The 21,366-nt window shown below is 34.2% G+C and overlaps 1 protein-coding gene across 1 annotated transcript; it reads left to right on the top strand.

Moving 5' to 3' along the window:
- The first annotated feature begins 15,160 nt into the window (after positions 1-15,160).
- Positions 15,161-16,099, top strand: LOC101540821 (olfactory receptor 4F6-like). The gene has a single exon (XM_012932997.2). The coding sequence runs from the start codon at positions 15,161-15,163 to the stop codon at positions 16,097-16,099; it is 939 nt and encodes a 312-aa protein (XP_012788451.2).
- Positions 16,100-21,366: the final 5,267 nt, after the last annotated feature.

Below are 21,366 nucleotides of genomic sequence, written 5' to 3'. Positions count from 1 at the left end.
GTTTTGATTAGTAAAATGGGCATTTATTTAAAAAATAAATCACTCATAGATGATAGATGAAGAAATTCTATTCATTTGATTTTTTCAATATGAATATATTTACTTTGATAATTGAATGCATTTATTCAAGTTTAGTGACATTAACTATTGTCCCCACTGACCAAGGCTTAGAAGAAAATTTATAAAGTAAAAGCCAATTGTTACTGTAGAGTCAAATTGCCTTTTACTATATAAGTGACTAGAAAGGAAGAAATTATGAAGAAGTTGGTGCTGTTTTTGATGCATTTTATTTATTAATCACTAAATGATCAGCAATCAACAATTCTTAACATTTATCAATTTTCTATGTCCTTTAAGATGACGTAGAATTTCATGGTAACCCAACAGCTTTAAGGAAAGATCAAAGAGGTGACTAGAAAAATTTTTATGTTAAAACAATATTAGTAAGCAAGTAAATTCTGAAGATTGAATAACAAAAGGTGAATACAGATACTTTTCCAGAGGAATTTCCTTTGCAATTCATGTATGAAACTTCATGAATTATAGTTGTCTTTAATATTTGATAAGAAAATGAGTATTGTAAATATATAACAAATATGGTGCTATAATTTATTTTCAAAGTCCAAACTGGATATTTTTACCAGATTTCTTATTCCAACTGAGTCTCAAATTTTAATTTTACTATTTTAAAATTTATCTCCCCACACAATCAAAAATTAGAAAGATGATCCAGGCATATATTAGGTGGCTGGAATACTTTTTCCAAAGCAGTTGGTTAGGATGGTAACCATTGAAGTTTTCAGAATAACTAGAATATTATGAATGCATAGTCTAGAGTAAAATTTAAGTAGGATAATATACTTAAAAAAGGCACAAGAAAAGCCAGAGATATCAGTGGTATAAAGGTGTATAGCTAAATGTCCAAACCACAGAGCCAACTCAAACTCTGAACAACAGATAAATAGATGAAAGAAGTTGGTATACATGCACATGGAATATTATACAGCTATAATAAAAGAATTATTCAGTGTGCTGAAACGGAGGAACTGTAGGGTATCATAAGTGAAATAAATCAGAGTGAGAAGAGCAAATACTGGATAGTCTTATTCATATGTGTAATACAGAAAGATAAAAGAATGAAATCAAACAATGACAAACTCTTGGCCTTGAACTACAAAACTTGTTATCAAGTGGTAGGAGTTTGCTGTGTGTGAAGGGTATAAAAAGGTGGTACAGAAGTAACAGTAAGAATATTGTTGGAGGATATTGGTCTCTTTGTTGGAATTTGGGTGCTAAAATTTTGTGTATAAGTAGCAATACTAATAGCACTATTATACTCATGTTAATTAAGTTGCAATAAAATTAATTAAAAATAGTAAAGGTATGATATTAAAAATTTAGGGCATTTCTGTCACCTCAGAAATTGTCATCTTCTTTTGTTGTTGTCATACTCCCAAACAAAATCACTTGTTTATTTAAAACCACAAATTAGTGTTGTACTAGATTCAGCAACATTTTTTGGTGAGATTCTTCTAAATTACTAAATATACAAGTTAACTATTTTTATGATACTGAAAAAATACAAGATGTTTATTCACAGCACCTATAATGGTTTTTCTTGGTAATTTTTAAAGTGGAATCACCATGATATACACAGTTACAGTTCTATTCATGGGTGAGTTTCAGTCATAGAATGTGACGGTATCCATTCCTTTACCAGTATACATTTCCCACAACCAACGTATCCAATTTCCCTCATGCCATCCCACCCCCCGACCTGTCTCTATGGCAGGCATTTTTCTAATTTTTCTCTCACTCTTGCCTAGTTGCTATGGCAAGTACCTCCAGTACCAAATTGAATGGCAGTGGTGAGAGTAGGCAACCTGGTCTTTTGCCTGATCTTAAAAAGAAGGTTTTTAGTTTTTCCCCGTTATGGATAATGCTTGCTGTGGTCTTGTGGTAGATGACTCTGACTATATAGCAAAGTTCTTGACTCCCATTTTGTTGAGTGTTTTCATCATGAATGGGTGCTGGATCTTCTCAAAGGTTTTTTCCTTCCTTTTATTGATAGCGTGTATTATATTGATTGACTCACAAACATTAAACCATCTCGCATCCCTGGGATGAATCCTCTTGGTCAGACTGTATGATCTTTCAATGAATTGTTGAATTCTATTTGCTAGTATCGTGTAGAGGATCTTTGTGTCTGTGTTCATTAGGGATATTGGTCTGTAATTTTATGTTTTTGTGTTTGTCTCTATCATCTTACCCCAATGATTCTTATATTGTTCTTCTTGAATTTATTGAAATGTTGGCTGTTGTTTTATTTTGAAACTATTTCACATTTTCTGCTGTTGTCTGGAAATTCTCTGCACCTCATCTTGGAGCTCACAAATTCTGTCCTCAGCAGCTGTTACTCTGCTGCTGAGTCCTTTTAGTGAGTTTTACATTTCACCTTTCAGATTTTTCAAGATCTCTCATTTCTGCTTGTATTTTTATTTATATTTTCCTTATTTCTGCTCTCATATCCTGTATTTTATTGGCAGTGTGTTCCATTGTTTATTTGAGCCCCATGTGTATTCTTAACAGCTCTATTCTATATTTCTTATTGGAGAAATTATGTAGCTCATTATTACATAACTTGGTTAGGGTCTTCACTCAGCAATTCTGGTGGATTTCTGCATTACTTAACAATTGTGACCTTGGCAGTTTGGATTCTTGCACTCACTGTTGCTTTTGTATTTCTTGAGGACATGATGATTGGAGTAGGCCCTAATGAACTATTGGCCTAATGTATTTGGAATGGTCTTGCTGCCCTAGTGAGAGTTCCATATAAGAGGCTAATTTGTAATTCTTATGGAATGTGGTGGGAGAGATAACTGGTGGTTGTGTTAATGACTCCCAGTTGAAAAGCCACACCCACTGGTCTTCTAATCTGTAATTTCCAAGTATTAGTGCCTTGCAGTTTGCATCACTAGTTTGGAGCTGCCACCACACCTTGGGCCTATCATTAATGCAGCTGTTATAAGTATTTTAGATGGTTTCAAGTTTTCCTAATAAAACTGAAGATACTAAAGAAACTAAAGATGATATAAACAAGAACAAAAACAGTAACATTTCAAAACTTCAAAACATCAGAGCATTAAAACAAATACTTTGATGATTGCTCTTCAAGCCTAGTTCTCTGTTGAACGCAGATCTTACTAACTTGTCTGTCTCTTTGCTCGCTCTCTTCAAAACATGTATCTTGCTTGCTTGTGCCTGTAGCTGTTTCTATATCTATACAAGCTTGCTCTTCAAGCTCTTGTTCTCTGAACACATTTAAAACTATACTGTTTCAAAAAAATCTATAAAAAAATCTTTAAAAAGACATTTGTGTTTTTATGATCATTGTGGCACTATTCACAATGGTCAAGATTTGTGTACATCCCAAATGTCCAGAAGCATATCAGTATATGATGAAGAACTTTTAGTTTACACATAGTGTGGCATACTACTCAACTAAAAGAAAAGACAAAATCATGCAGTTTACCTTTGTGTAGATAGAAATACAGAGTACCATCTGAGTGAAAGAATGATCTCTCATAAGTGGGGATAAATGGGAGAGACTCTTGGGACATTGATGGAGGGAAGCTGACATCTGGTGGTGAATGTTTTGTTAAACATTTTATGTATGACATTGTCATTAACAGTATTGTTAATCAAGTGTATTTGTAAAAATTGGGAAAACAAGGGGAGATCCTTTTAAATATGGGATTTTGGCAACTGCATAGGTTCAAGAAAGTGTCCTCTGCCTACCAGCACTGTATCACTGTATCACTGTCATCCTGTTCATCGATTTACTCGAGCCGGTGCCAGTAACATCTTCACTGGTTCCAGCCCTGAGATTTTAGCAGCCTCTCCTTACTTGTCTTTCTGAACGATTGGAGGCTTCTTTTAGGGTCAGGGGAATGAGACTTGTTATTGTTACCATTTTTGGCATATCAAATATGCCACAAGGAGCTTGCCAGGCTCTGCTATATGGGCGGGATACTCTTGGAAGCTTGTTGGGCTCTCCGAGAGGCATATATATTTATTTCTTTTATTTCATATAGTAACTTGATAGCCTAAAAGACTAAGATATTTATATAACATATTTGACCATATTTATATCACAGAAAACAGACTTTAAATAAACAAGATAATAGAAATGGATATTAAATTTTGAATAAGGAATATATAACAAGTTCTTATGAATATGTAATCTCCAAAGAACAGGGTAGAAAAGTTATTTAAGCAACTATCAGTATACGAGGGCTGGAGCGAAAACCCAGTGGGTAGGGCATTTGCCTTGCATGAAGCTGACCTGGGTTTGATTCCTCCGCCCCTCTCGGAGAGCCCAGCAAGCTACCGAGAGTATCTCGCCCGCACGGCAGAGCCTGGCAAGCTACCCGTGGCATATTCATATGCCAAAAACAGTAACAATAAGACTCATAATGGGGACATTACTGGTGCCCACTTGGACAAAGGGATGACACTGATCAGTATACCTGAGAGACATTGACAGAAAGAATATTTTATAACAAACTTTAATTCACATTTTTATTATTTGAGAGGTCAGCCAGAGAATATTTATGGGAAAAATAGCCTTAAGTGGGAAAATGAAAAACTGAAATTAATTGACCCATATTTGGCTTCTGATTTCCAAAATTTGAATACAAGTTCTATTCCAGTTCACATTCGGCATTCAGGACAGATACATGCTGGGACACAAAACAAGTGCCTATAAAGTAATGAAAATAGAAATCACATTCCTTTTTTTGATCAGTGTATGATGGTTGAAATTAACCATAAATAAAAACAGTGGGGCTGGAGTGATAGTAGGGAGGGTAGGGTGTTTGCCTTGCTTGTAGTGGACCTGGGTTCGATCTCCAGCATCCTACATGGTCCTCAAGAACCACCAGGAGTAATTCCTGAGTACAGAGCCAGGAGTAACCCCTGTGAATCACCTGGTGTGTGACCTAAAAGGCCTCACCTCCATAAAAATGAAATGGAAAACTATAAACTTTGGGAGACTAATATTTTATTGAACAGTTACTGTGTTAAAATAAAGACCAAAGAAGAAATAAATTCTTTTGGGAACAAAGAAGAATAAAAATGAGTTATCAGAACAGAGGGGACATAGCAAAAGCTGCACATGAGGAAAATTCATAGCAATACAATCTTATACTAGGAAACAAAAAGGGTTTAAGCTTCTTAGGAAAAGAAAAAAGCAGCAAAAAAGTATGTGGAAGAAAGAAAATAATATAGAGTGAAATAACAGAAATAAAAAAGTCAATAAAATATTGATTTTTGTATTAAAAATGTGAAAATTTTAAAACCAGAAACTTGGTCTTCAAAAACTAAATTGGACTGACAAACTTTTAGTGAAATCCACAGAAGACAGAAGAAAACTGAAGAATTAGACTAGAAGTCAGAAGAAGTTACAACAGATACCAGAAAAGTACAAAATATCATAATAGATTACTGTGAACAACTTGAAACAATTGTATTGGAGAACTTAGAATAAGAGGATGAATTTTATTTATTTTTTGTTTGTTTTTTTGTACTGCTCAGGGTCCTGGGGTTACTAATGGCTATTCAGAACAATTTGGCTAGGCAGTTCAGTGCTTGAGCCCAAAGATATGAAGCTGGTTTGGTCTGGGGTACCAAGGACCACCAGGGCCATCACAGCAATGCTCAGATACTCCTAGGTCATATACCAGCAGTGTGGGGGGCCTCCAGGATTACATTCTGGTGTTTTCAGGGGCAAGGGTAAACTTCGTAGCAATACAACATCCACATCTGAATCAGGATGAAATAGGAAATCTGAACAGATCAATGATTAGTAAGGAAATTGAAAAAGAAACCAGACAAAATCTCAATTCTCTGTCGGTTATCCATATAGATTTGTGGTTATCTGACTTCTTTGTAGCTGGAGTATTCATTATAACGACTTCCTTAGAAAGTTGGCAGCATCAGAGGTCACAAAGTGAAGGTGCTCTGGAGCATCAAAACCTATGATCAGGACTATATGGTGTTTGGAATCAAACCAGGTTGCACACTAACCACTGTGCTATCTCCTGACCCCAGAAACACAGTGATAATACTATATTCCTCACTGCTCTTCCCCTTGCCCATTAGACTGAATATATGTCTATATCACTGTCACTGTCATCCTATTGCTCATTGATTTGTTTGAGCAGGCACCAGTAACATCTCTCAATGTGAGACTTATTGTTACTGTTTTTGGCATACCCAATTCACCACGGGTAGCTTGCCGGGATCTGCCATGTTTGCTCAATACTCTCGATAGCTTGCCAGGCTCTTGGAGAAGGGTGGGGAATCGAACACGGGTCGGCCGCGTGAAAGGCGAACGCACTACTGCTGTGCTATCGCTCCAACCCATACTTCAATATAATTTTTTTATTAGTTATTGTATTTGAAAAACTATTCTTTCTCTTCTAGAGCCCTAAAGAAATGAGAATTTTCTTTGCTTTATAGTTTAGCTCTAATACTATAGACAGGAAAAATTACTAAGTATAATCTATTGTAGCAATGATATGAGTAGGAAGCAGTAGAGGTATTAAATCCAAGGATTAGGAGATAATTACATTTGATAGTTGCTTTTACTCCACCAGAGTTAATTTTATCATCATATTTTGTTAGCTTGTTAATTAATATTAATATTTCTAAAATAAAATGGCAATGTATAATGAAGAAAAAATGGAGGAACAGGAAATTTAACTGAGGATAGTCCATATATATGTTTCCAAGAGAATAAATAACTGCTAATGACTCTGCTACTCTGCTAATAGCTATTCCTTTTACTGGTATTGGTCTAAATTACATTTAATTGCTTATTTGGCATTAAAATGTTAGATGACGCTTATTTTACTAAAGATATTTTATGTCATATTTTATTAGACATAATTTGCTTTGTTTTCCATTTACTTTTTAACTAAACATGGAAAAGTTTTCTTAATACCATGGGACTTAAAAGTAGAGCTCCCATGATGAATGACCCTGGGACTCAGGCCACTGAGTCATGAAATGGTCACCAAGAGCTGTTGAAAGAGCTGAAAAAGTTGTGGGAGAAACTGGCCACATAGATTTAAGAAGAAAACATTAAAAATTTTGGTAATAAAGAAAATATTTCTTTTTTGGTGCTGTATTTTAGGTCAGGTAAGTGGAGATAGTATGTCATTAGTCTACTAATATTAGTCATTAGTCTACTACTACATATTTTTTATATTGGTAGTGAATACTACCTGTAGTTAAACATTGCATTACAAAATCCCTTCTTTTCTCTTCCTCTATCTTCTTTATTGTCTACTCGTTTCAATCTCAACTTTAATGTTTCAATTTTATAAGCATTTATTAAATACCTATTGATGGCAAACTTTCCAAAGCCCTTAAATTAGACCTTTTCTTTCAGGTTGTATGCACTGTTTCATATGTCTTGATTGTGTCTTAGATCATAGAGAAAATTCTGGGTCCAGTTTATACACCACTAGGAACTTGAAGGATCTTGGAAATTGCTTTTAGTTTAAGAACAGTTAGAGCAGTTCTTAGAACTGTTTTTAGAACAGTTCTGAGTAACCATTTAAAAAAATTCTGTTGGCATCAACTTTTAATTGGAAATACAAAATGAAATTATTTATGAAGAACCATTATCAATTATTTATCAATTGATTATTATATGCATGCACACAACTTTCCAAATATGCTTGTGCTCCAAAACTTAAAGTTTCACGGGGAAGAATTTATGAATAAGACTCAAAACATGCTTTGGAGGATTTTACAGAAGGTGACACAGAAACATGAGTCCAATGTAACTGAAAAGTATTAGTAGAGGCTTTCAGGTAGAATAATGTGCTAGCATAGAGGAGAAATATCCAACACCTACTGGAAAAGAGAAGGAGTTGTTTGCATAGATGGAATTTTTGGAACAAAAATAATCACTAAATGAAAACAGCCAGGGATACCTTTAGTACAGATTAAAGATATGAGTGAACCTTAGTATCAATGAAAGAATGAGGATTATCTTTGTAGGACTTGACATTTGTAAAGTGAAGCAAGAGAATAGACTGGAGAGATGAGCTGCCAGCTTATAGCAAGTTCTTTCTGCGCCATGCTGAGGTGTTGGGGAGACAGAAGTTACTGAGAGATTTTCCTCAGTGGGTTGCATGGAAGACACAGGCTCTACTCTCTGGCTATGATATTGTAACTGCTTCCCTTTGAACTTTTACAGAATCCTTCCCTGCTTTTTTCTTTCTTTTTTCACGTTGTCCCCTCTGTCCCCTTTTTAACTATCATCTTCTTCGCTGGTAAATAACCTTCTATTCACTACTTTACCAGTAAATTCATTGTTTATAGAGTAAACGCCATATGTGTTTAAGAAACTAGCAAAAGATTGTTCAGAAATATGAGATTTTATTGTAGTGATAATTATTTGAGACTATTTTTTATATTGACAGTATTGTGATGCTTTACAGTTTAGTTGTATCACACTTGTAAAACCATTTTTAATTCAAACTTTTTAAAATTTTTTTTGCTTTTTGGGTCACACCTGGCGATGCACAGGGGTTAGTCCTGGCTCTGCACTCAGGAATTACTCCTGGCGTTGCTCAGCGGACCATATGGGATGCTGGGATTCGAACCCGGGTCGGCCGCGTGCAAGGCAAATGCCCTACCCACTGTGCTATCACTCCAGCCCCTAATTCAAACTTTTTGACTGCCCTATCTCCTTGAAATATGAGTGCTATAATTTACTATAGCACTTGAGTTTCTCACTTTCTATTTCGAGAAATTATACCTTTTAGTCAAAAGCAAGGTAAGGTAGTTTTACATTATTTAGATACTTAATTTTGTGAACACGGGTGGCTAGTTTTTGGCCCAGTCTTTGTAGGTCATTCCCTTTGTTGCTGGGGTATGATGCAGTGATGGGGATCAAATTCAGGCCTCCTGCTTGCAAACGTGAGCTCAGACCATTGACCCACTTTTTTCAACTCCTGTTTTGGACCATCTATCTAGTCAATAATTTAGTCAATGCAAAATCATAGGCATTAGTACAGAAAACACAAATATGCAATCATATCACACAATTACTTTTGTATAGCAGAAGTAAAAATCTCATGCAATCTTTCTTTAATGAACTCATCACTGGTGATACTTAATGTGCATTTCAGAGAATTTTTTAAGTATAAAGTTATTGTGAAGTTTATTGTCTTTCTGTTCAAAATCAGAATTTTAAAAATTTAAATAGTTCCAGAACTGTATGTGTATTGATATTTAGTTAATTTTTAAGATCTTTTAAATATTCCATTGTGTAAAGTATAATATAAATTCATATAGTTAATAAACCTAAATATGAATACTACATAATGTAACTTCTTATAACTATATGTTTATGATGAGATGTAATAAATTCATGTCATATAATATAAAACTATATTGTATAGTTGGTTTTTTTTTTTTTGCATCACACCCAGCAATGAACAGTGGTTACTCTTGGCTCATGCACTCAGGAATAAGTCTTGGCAATTCTCGGGGGACCATATGGGATCCTGGGAATCGAACTCTGGTCGGCTGCATACAAGGCAAACACCCTACCCACTGTGCTATGGGCTGGAGCGATAGCGCAGTGGGTAGGGAGTTCGCCTTGCATGCAACCAACCCGGGTTCGATTCCTCCACCTCTTGGAGAGCCCAGCAAGCTACTGAGAGTATCTCGCCCGCACAGCAGAGCCTGGCAAGCTACCCGTGGTGTATTCCATATGCCAAAAACAGTAACAACAAGTCTCACTATGGAGACGTTACTGGTCCCTGCTCGAGCAAATTAATGAGCAACGGATGACAGTGACAGTGATTGTATAGCATTTATATTTATATATCATATAAATATATATGAATATATATAATTTCATACTAACAGGTACTTAATTCTCTTACTCACATGTTACATATAAGTAAAATATAATAAAGTATGTTTATTATGGCTGTGGTGGCCCTGGTGGTCCTTGAAACCTCATACCAAAATAGCACCATAGAGTTCTACATAATATAATAGCATACTAGTCTCATCTACAGTAAATTACAATTTTATTACTATTTGCTTAGTACTTTTTCTGTTGATTGAAATGTATCAAAATTCTAGTTACAAGTGTTTGTGCATGAGTAAATATATATGTGAGGTAATTACGTGCTACACATACCTATTTGCTCTACTTAAGTATGTCTAGAAATATATTCATGCATTTGATTTGTTCATTTATTTATTATGAGGTAGGCCCCCCCCAGAATTACTTAGTACTTTGAGAGTTATATATACCTGGTTGTGTTTGGGATGCCATATGATTCTGAGAATTGAACATGGCCTAGTATATCCTCTATGACCTTTAAGCTATATCCCTTAACCCTAATTTAATATTTAAATTTTAGTAAATATTGTCAGCCTGTAATCTCTTAAAGAATGTAAGAATCCTTTTTGCAGTGAAACCTTGAAAATGCTTGGAGTACTTTTCTTCTAGTCTGTCTCTTTTTCTGCTGATCAATAAAATGAAAAAGTATCCTCATCCCTGCATATGATGACTAAGTATCAAGCATATCTTCAGTGGTCTTTTGTATATATTGCTAAAATTATTGCTGTTGCTACTCATGCATCCACCTCCACTTAAAAAAATCCCAGACCTTTTCCTTGTAAATTATTGTCTATCATTAACTTCCTATCAAATATGGTAGTTTGATGACAGGTCCTTCTTTTTATTGAATTCTCAAGTAGACTGCATTTATAGAGAAAAGAGGGGAAAAAAACAGATAATAAGCATCACATCTTCTTTAGATCTAAGATATAATCAGCAACCCAGAAAATAGAATGAGAAAAAAAAAAGATTTTCATCTTAATTTAAAATCTATCAGTATTTCAAGTGTTTTATTAAAAAAATGTTAGAATATCTACATTTAAATAGCCACATATTGTGTGATCAAAATCTTCTGATAGTGTTAATTATAGGTTTTTTGTAATGCCACTTCTGTTCATCTTGGGAGTTCATTCTTCTTTGGTTCATTCTTCTTTTGTCATTCCTGTTCTATTTCCCATGTTATTCCCTATAAAATTCATCATTCAGTGCTTTTATGAAGAATTTCTCAGCATCATTTCTGTAGTATTTCCTTCTGGCTGCACTAAGCCTGCTATTCTTCAGTTCACTGACTTTTATGCATTCCAAGTCTATTCTTGGCTACACATTGTCCATGGAACTCTCATTCACGTATGTTTTTATCCTTCTGAGCTGGTGCATGGTTGTTCCCATTTCACAACCTAGAAGTGTTTTGGAATGACGAAGGGAGAAGTGATCATATACATATAAAAAAGAAAGCTGAGAGGGATGCTTCTGATATCAGTGGAAATAGAAAACCTATGGTATTATTCACATGTGGAACAAGTATCCCAATTCAGCTTGTTTGTTTCAACATATATTAGAAAATTATGTATGAAACAAATTACCATTAGGTTAAATATATTATACTAAAACTCATCTTTGTATATATAGCACTGTAGGACTGTCCTCCCATTGTTCATCGATTTGTTTGAGCGGCACCAGTACCGTCTCTGTTGTGAGACTTGTTGTTGCTGTTTTTGGCATATGGAATACACTACGGGTAGCTTGCCAGGCTCTGCTGTGCAGGCGGGATACTCTCGGTAGCTTGCCGGGTTCTCTGAGAGGGATGGAGGAATCGAACCCAGTTTGGCTGCATGCAAAGCAAATGCCCTACCTGCTGTGCTATCGCTCTAGCCCATCTTTGTATATATAAAAATAATAATTTTATATTACTTTTACTAATAATATATACTGATACTGCATGTAGTATATAAATTTAATCATTTTCTTAAAATATGTTTAAAATAGGCATTCCATAAAACTTATTTCATAACCATGTCTTTTTATTCAAATGTAATTTATATATTTCCAGTCCAATTTTTCACTTTGATATATCAGTCAGTTCCTTCCTCAGTTTCAGTCTCATCATGAATATTTTAATTTTTACTGTGAATTTTTAATTGTGAATTAGGTTATTTTTCATGTCTAAGTAAAATATTGTATATAATAATAATAAAATATATTATAACTAAAATATAGCACTATGAATTTTTATTTGATTTACTGTCATTACAAGAAACAACTATTTTAAATTGAATTTCTTGGTTGTAATTTATGGAGAATTGTTTTTCTTTTGTTATGAAACAAGATAGTTTTTATTGGATAAAAATTCCTGAGAAAAATGAGTGTAGGAGGGAGAAGAAAAGGAATGTGTGCTTAACAGAGAACACAAACTTGGGAAGATCAAGCAAGTGAAGAGACATAGAGACAAGCCAGCGAGATATGTGTTCAAGGGAGAACATGGTCCTGAGAGAGGAAGCCAGGTAGGGTGAAATTGTTAACTTTGGTTTCTTATTTTGAATGTTACTTCTTTTTAAAATTTTCTAAATTAAATATAAATTTTTTAAATTAAATATAAATTTTTTAATTAAATATAAAATTTTAAAATTTATATAATCTTTATCAATGAATGAGATTGATTTCTCAGTCTCATCCATAGTGAATTATAACTTCTTTTAAATATAGAAAATTCATAAGAGAAGTAGCTCCCATGCCAATCTTTTATGTAATTAATAATAAATGATGAGTAGTTTTCTCTTCATATGACTACTTACTGTCAAGATTTCTCTTCTGTCAGTTTTTTCATTATTGCTGTTGCTGTAATTGTTGAACTCAAATTTGTCATTGATAGCATCAGGTGGTGAGCCAGGCGTTGGATCTAAGTCTTCACATGTGGAAGGCATATATGCTCTATACTGAGCTATATCTATGGCTCACCAATAGTCTCTTTGTTTTGCTTTAAAATTGGTATATCACATATGTCAATTTGCTTTACTTAGAACTAATTTTATGTATATATGTATGTATAGGGCTGGAGTGATAGCACAGTGGTTGGGCGTTCGCCTTTCACAAGGCCGACCCGTGTTCGATTCCTCTGCCCCTCTCAGAGAGCCCGACAAGCTACTCGTGCGTATTGGATATGCCAAAAACAGTAACAATAAGTCTCTCAATGAGAGACGTTACTGGTGCCAGCTTAAACAAATTGATGAGCATTTGGATGTATATATAAATATATATGTGTATGTATATAGGTATATAGGTATGTCACTGTATCACTGTCACCTTGTTGCTCATCGATTTGCTCGAGCGGGCACTAGTAACGTCTTCATTGTGAGACTTGTTACTGTTTTTGGCATATCGAATATGCCACGGGTAGCTTGCCAGGCTCTGCTATGTGGGCGGGATACTTTTAGTAGCTTGCTGGGCTCTCTGAGAGGGATGGAGGAATTGAACCTGGGTTGGCTGCATGCAAAGCAATCGCCCTACCCGCTCTGCTATTGCTCCAGCTCTATATATGTATGTATGAATATATATGTAAACATAATATATATATTTGTATTTGCTGAGTCAAAGAGCCTTTATTTACCTGCAGGAGGTGTGGAGCCTGAGGGTGAGGGTCTCAGCACAACAAACAGTCCTTACCCTGACTCTAAGACTTTATACATTCTTATCACACTCTTTTTGGCAATAGCAATTGGCTTTTTTCTAAGCAAGGAAGAATAATTTTAGTATAGACACCAAATGTTTGTATTTTGTCTTAGATGGCTAAAAACATTTTTAAATTTTATTTTAAAATTTTTAATTTTTATTGAGTTACTGTGAGATACAGAGTTACAAAGCTGATCATGGTCGGGTTTCAGTCAAACAATGTTCCAACACCTATTTCTCCAGCAGTGTACATGTCCCACTACCAATGGTCCTAGTTCCTAATTTCATATTAAAAACTGTTGGTCACCTATTTGAGCTTGTGTAGCTGTTTTCCAGAGTTCTGTGCATACAGTTATATTTATATTACTTATATATAAAAATAAAACTGTTCTATATATTTCTTTATATGATCTTTACATGTCTGAAGCTATCATGTGATCTGTATATATATAATAGGATTTTTAGTTTAATACTTAGTTTTTCTCTTACTTTTTAATAAAGGGTATGATCAGATTCATATTTTTCATTTAGTATTTAAAAAAATATTCCTGTACTTTTAGGTTTATTTTATATTGATTTGTAAGTATTCAGTTGATTCATTGAGTGTATGTTGAAAATTAAAGATCTTCATTGTGCCTAATTTTTCTGTTTTGCAGCACTGTTGGTTGAAAAATTCACGACCCCTGATATGACATGATCCTTCAGTATTCTTTTAGGTGATCACACTGTTTGTTCAACTGCTCTCATGCAGTTCGTTCCTTGGAAGATTATTTTTTTGCCTGAAGTAGAAGTATGTTCAAGTTCTGCTTAAATTGCTAGTATCTTTCCATCATTATTGTGTCTGCAACATTAGATCTGCTGTACTATACCTCACTATAGAATACTATACTATACCTGAATTATCATCTTCTTGCCCCAATGGCCTTCCTGTCAGAAGGTTTTTGTACGTGGCTTTTTAAAAAGTCTGGACCATTAAAATTACTTTTCTGTAGAAACAACATATTTGGCATAATCTGAATAATCACTGCTTTGCTAAGTCATATTTTCTTGTCATAATATTAAATTATGACTAATTAATATTTTAAGTCAAACTTACATCGCACCTGGCATATGGTAGATGCCAAAGAAGTATATTATTTATATCTAAATATGCACAACTCATTATACTCATTAGTGACTATTAGTTAAATGGGCAAATAACTGCATGTGTTTGAAATACCTTATGACTTTTAGTGATAACCTATCTGAATACCTACTTCAGTACGAATTTATATATTTTTAAAAATTAATTAAAAATCTTGACGAAGATTTCTTCATCAGACTTATTCGTCAAGACCCTGAGCAAATGGTTTGAGGCTCTTCGTGTTCCCGGAGTGAGCAGACACCATTGGGCTACACTAGCATGCAACAGGGACAAATGGAGACATTACTGGCGCCTGCTCAAGCAAATTAATGAGCAACAAAACGACAAGTGATGATACAAGTGATAAAATTAAAAAATATATTGCTTATTATATTGTTTTTGGTCTTTTAGGTATCATCAGTCAAAATCTAATGTATGAAACAAATTATTCTGAAGTGTCTGAATTTATATTCTTGGGACTTTCTAACTCTAGACCGATGCAGCATTTTCTTCTTGTCTTTGCTACGGTGTTTTATGGAATGATAGTTTTGGGAAATCTTCTTGTTATACTTACAGTGACTTGTGATCTTCATTTACATTCTCCAATGTACTTCCTTCTAGCCAATCTCTCTTTCATTGATATGTGTCTTTCTACCTTAACAGTTCCCAAGATGATTTTTAATTTGTCTTCTGGACATAAAGCCATATCCTTCCATGGGTGTGTTTTCCAAATATTTATCCTTCACATTCTGGGTGGATCTGAGATGGTATTGCTCATTGCCATGGCCTTAGATCGATACGTAGCCATTTGTAAGCCCCTTCATTACTTGACTCTTATGAGTCCACGGAACTGCGTCTTGCTTGTCTCTGGTTCCTGGACTGTAGGCCTCCTTCACTCAGTGATCCAGTTAGCTTTTGTTGTCCATTTGCCGTTTTGTGGTCCCAACAAGATAGATAGCTTTTACTGTGACCTTCCTTGGTTTATAAAACTTGCCTGCATTGACACCTATAATTTGGAATTCATGGTTACTGCCAACAGTGGGTTCATTTCTATGGGCACTTTCTTCTTATTGATTATCTCTTATATTTTCATCCTGCTCACAGTATGGAAACAATCTTCGGCTGGTTTGTCCAAGGCCTTCTCTACTCTCTCAGCTCACATTACCGTGGTGATTTTATTCTTTGGACCATGCATTTTTGTTTATGTGTGGCCGTTTCCCACAGTGCCAGTGGATAAGTTTCTTGCCATTCTGGACTTCCTGATAACACCCATTCTGAATCCTGCTATTTACACATTGAGGAACAAGGACATGATGAGTGCAATGAGGAGACTGAGTAGCCAACTGCTGAATTTGAGGAAAAGCCTCTAAATTCCTCTAAGTTACTAAACAAAGCAGAGATGATTGTATCTGTTGCACTACTGTATGAACAAGAGTATAAAAGATTATAACAATGCTTATAATTTTTCATTTTTAAGTCAGCAGCCTAAGACAACTTGCATAATTTATTTCACTTAATGAGCAACAGAAAAAATAAACAGTTAAAATGTTGTTTTATATGTGTAATTAAAAAATTTTAAAACTACAGAAAAATATGTCTTACTGGCTTACATTTTGACTATTACACAGAATATTGAGATTTATTGATTTCTAGTCAAGTTATGGATTGTCAGAGCAACTTATGCTTATAATTTTGGGGGTTACTCATTAAAGTGTTCCCTTGTGAAAGTCAATTAATGGTTGGCTTTTATAATGCATGTTTCAAGGAAGGAAAACAATCTTGTTTTGAAGGTTTTGTGTGTGTGTTCTTTTTCCCCCTTTTCTTGATTCACTCTTTTAATCTATGTAATTAATTAATTATAATATACAATGTTCAATGTATTTATGTATATTAACATTGAACATGGTTTTGTTCATAAAAGATTATATGTTAATATTTTTATATCAGAATCCTAATATGAACAAATAAATAAGCAATCGTAGCATTTTGAGTACCATTTTTGTATATAATAATCAAGAAATCAGAATTTTGTCTTTTTTCCTTCACTCTTTTCTTTACTTATTTCCTTTGCATGTGTAGTAACAAAAAAAAGAATTTATAGTCTTGTTCAGTCACAGAGTGAATAAGCTGGGTCAAATGTAAAAAAGTTAATAAAGATACTAATAGACATCATATGGAAAAAACCACTGTCAGTAAAATCTATGCAACCAACACATCTGTGCAACCAGCATTACTATATACTATAAACATGTAGTATTATTATTGTAGATCTGAAAGTAACACATGGTAATGCTAGGGATCTCATCACACCTCTTCCATCACTGGATAGATCTTTTTGACATAAAATTAACAAGCAAGTACTACCATTAAATGAAAAATATTGATCAATGCGGCTAGACAGATGAGACCCTGACCAGGTTTTGATCACTGGCACAGCATATGGTGTTCACAATTGTCCACCAGAAGTTAACCCTGAACTTAGGTTTAAGAGTAAGTTCTGAGCACAATCAGATCAGATGTGGCTCTTCAACAAATAGGAAAAAATTTGGAGACTGATGGACATGCTTCTGAAAAATTCTCAGGTTCATAAATATATCAAAGAACACAAAACTTTTGTAGATAAAATCAAATTAAGAGATAACTGTCACATATAATAGGATATAACAAAAACAATATTGACATGGGAGTTTATATCAATGTAGTTTCACATCAACAAAAAGTCTCAAATTACAAGTCTACATTAAAATTTACATTTCAAGAAACAAAAACCCCCTCAATAAAACAAAAAATCCAGAATAAGGAGGGTAAAATTAAAAGAACATATAATAATTGAAGTGTAAACCAAAATTATGACACAAAATTCAACAAAACCATAAGGTAATTTATTGTAAAAATAAAAAAATTGATAAGCCTGTAACATGTGCTCACTAAGAAAAAAGAGAGAAAGTCTTAATTATAATGACCATAAATCAAAGATTTTTTGAAGATACTGAAGAAAACAAAAGATTTCAAGTCTAATCTGAACAGGTAGTTTCAAAGAAACTGAAAAAATTAGAAGAGATGGATAACTGTATAGAATTATTCAGTTTTTCAGAACTGAATCCAAATGGCTTAAACAGGTGAATCATAAGTACATGAATCAAAACAGTAATAAAAATTCTCAAAAATAATAAAGAAATAGGCCAAATTTGATTTGCTCATGATTTCTGTTATATTTTCAAATAGGGTATTGTACATTATCTCCTCAAATGCTTCCAAAAAAATCAAAGAAGGTAGAATATGTGATGCTTTGTGATATGTAATCACAAGCATATGTAATGCCAACATTATCTAATCTGAAATACCAGATAAGGGCAGGACAAAAAATACATAATATAGAACATTAACTCTCATTAGCATAGACAAAAAAGTTCTCAACCAATTTTAGTTAATCTAATTCTCACACAGATTGTTATATTTTTATATATAAATAAATATATATAAAATATACATATATGTTTATATAATTAAGAAGCGAGGAGCATAAATTAGAGAAAGTCTGTTCAATAAATGGTAGTGTGAAAACTGGATGCATTCATGGAAAAGGATGAAATGAGATCAGCATTCACATGATGCAGAAAAAATTACTGATTATAGAATTGACTACTAGACATGAATATAGATGATATAGGGAAAACACTTCTACTATATCTTGGACTTTGGCTTTAATGATACAGAAATAGAAGTATAAACAAAAAGATGAATTACTTCAAATGAAAATGTTTCTGCACTGTAAAAGAAATAATCATTAAAACATAAAGACATTATACTGAATGGGAGAATATATTCTCACTTGTATCTGACAAAGTGCTAAATATTCAAGATATATATATATTAAGATATATATATATGAAAATTCGTGAGACTAAAGAAATAAGAAAACAATCCCAGCAAAGAATGAAGAGGAAGTGTTGTATAGGAACATGAAAAAAATTCTCATTATTACACTATCAAGGAAATTCAAGTCAAATGAACAATGAGATATTACTTCATACTAGTTAAAGCTCCCTATATAAAAATGTGAGGAGCAACAAACGCAGGTGATTAAAAAGTGTGGAGAAGAAGGAATCCTTTTACACTGTTAATAGGAATGCAAAATGGCTCAGCTTTAGTGGAAAAAAATATATCTATTTTTCAAAATATTAGTGTTGATCCAGTAATTCCACTTCAAGTTATCTATCAGAGAACAACAAAATCACTAATCTGAAAGCATATGTAGACAATTATGTTGGGTGCGATACTACCTAAAATAAGCATAATACATAACTAAGCCTGCCGCAAATATGTACATTATGAAATACTATTTAGCTTTAAGGAAGAAAATATTGCCTTGTATTATAATAGTGATGAATTGGAGGAGAGTAATGCTAATGAGATGTCAAAAGGAGAAATAAAATTATTAGATTGTTTTATTCATGTGTTTGATATAGAGAAGAAAAGAAAGGTATTAAAGTCAGATCAGAACAAACCTGGATTCTGATTACAGAACTGAGGTTTCAGAAGGAAATAGGCAGGGTGAGCAAAAAGGGGCAAAGATATCAAATGAATTTTAGTGGAAGAATATTAGTAATTTGGTAGTGGTTTTGATCTTAGCATATGTCTTTAGAAGAGGGTGAAATTACATCCCTACTATATAGTCTCTTAAACCAACATTACTTAAAATATATAATTTCATAAAAGAAAAATATGGACAATGCAAAATATGCAAAAACCAGCAATATTTTCAAACATCATGTTAAAGTTATAGAAATATAATAATCAATTAGGAGAAATATTTATTTACCTAGTTCCTCTTTTACTTAGTAATTATTTTGTAAAATTGTATACAGTTTCTACTTTATAAGGATTCTATATCTAAAAAATAACACCATGCTATGCACATGGTGTTCATAGCAGAGCTATCTTCAATAGGTAAATATAGTAAACAAGGCCAGCCAAGATGTGATCCCGGGGGCTGCACGTATGTGCGGCCTCTCCGCAGCTGCACGAGCGTGACTCCAGACGTCAACTAAAGTTTTAGGCATGGGCAGCCCCTCGCAGAATGTCTTCAAACTGAGAACTAAGCCGTGGCCCTATTCCTGCCCAGGAGGGGAAAGGTATTTCTCTCTCTCTCTCTCTTTCTCTCTCTCTCTCTCTCTCTCTCTCTCTCTCTCTCTCTCTCTCTCTCTCTCTCTCTCTCTCTCTCTCTCTCTCTCTCTCTCTCCTCTTCCTTGCCAGGGGTCAAGGGCGTAGTGACCGCCATATTATTACGACCACAGATGGGATTTACAAGCTTGCAATGATCCAATATTTGGAAGAAATCTCCCAGAACTTAATTGCTAAAGTACAGAAATCCAAAACCGTGTGGCTGCAGTAGCCTCATGCTACCTCATACCTTCTCACAACAGGTCTGACTAGTGGGGTACTCCTAACAATAATAGTGAGGTTTGTGTTGAAATATTGAATTTAAACAAGGTAAATAGAAAGTAAAGTGAAATTTATCCATTACATGTGGGGGGGTGCGGGGGGGGGCAGGATGGGAGGTGTACTTTTTTTGGTTGTTTGTTTGTTTGTTTGTTTGTTTTTGGTGGTGGGATATGGGCACTGGTGAAGGGATGTTTGTTTCAGCATTGTGTAACTGAGACTTAAGCCTGAAAGCATTGTAATTTTCCACATGGTGATTAGATAAAATTAAATTCTTAATAAATAAATAAATAAATAATAAATAAATAAAATATAGTAAACAAATGCCCAACAGAGTTGAGTGGGTAAAGAAAATGTGGTTCATTTATATTATAAAACTCGATTAAATGGAAGTATTGTGGCACTGTAGCACAGTCATCCCATTGTTCATTGATTTGCTCGAGCGGGCACCAGTACTATCTCCATTATGAGACTTGTTGTTACTGTTTTGGCATATTGAATACTACACTGGTAGCTTGCCAGGTTCTGTTACGTGGGCAGGATACTCTTGGTAGCTTGCCGGGCTCTCCGAGAGGGATGGAGGAATCGAACCCTAGTAGGCTGCATGCAAGGCAAAACGCCCTACCCGCTGTGCTATCACTCCAGTCCATGGAAGAATTAAACTGTTTTTTTTTTTTAATACCATGCATAGAACCAAAAGGGGTCATGCTACGTATGAAATTGACCAAAGTGAGAAAGGGACATACTGATTGCCCTCACTCATATGTAGATAGAAGTAAGTAAACAAAGTAAAAGAAAACCAAATTCTTAAACTCAGACTTCATACCTGAGGTTATTAGTTGGGGAGGAGTCAGGGGTGGGGAGATAGTGAAAATCCGAGGAGGCCAAATATCTGTCTGTTATGTAAGGATATTGTACTTTGGTGATACGGCATGGTAATATAGTTTTAGAAGGGGTCTATATTGTATTTCTTTCATATATATGGTCTTGTAAGCTAATATTAATTTGATATAGCAAAGTATCCTCTGTGATATGATGAGGTAAAATTAAGTGAGCTCTAAGCTTATTTAAAAGGGAGAGTAAACCTTGACATTCGTTGATTCCAAAGAAGGTGGTTTTCTATATGCACAATATTCTGCGTGGATATGCCCAGTATAATGCTCCCTATAAATTACTCGAGCTATTTTTTATTAAA

Source organism: Sorex araneus, chromosome 3 (genome assembly GCF_027595985.1).
Source record: "Sorex araneus isolate mSorAra2 chromosome 3, mSorAra2.pri, whole genome shotgun sequence".
NCBI lineage: Eukaryota > Metazoa > Chordata > Mammalia > Eulipotyphla > Soricidae > Sorex > Sorex araneus.
The sequence above is the reverse complement of the archived record's forward strand: the minus strand, read 5'-3'. Positions and strand labels throughout refer to the sequence as shown.

What these genes read in the sequence shown, in the direction of transcription:
- LOC101540821 (XM_012932997.2), top strand. Translation starts at nt 15,161, where the DNA reads ATGTATGAAACAAATTATTCTGAAGTGTCTGAATTTATATTCTTGGGA.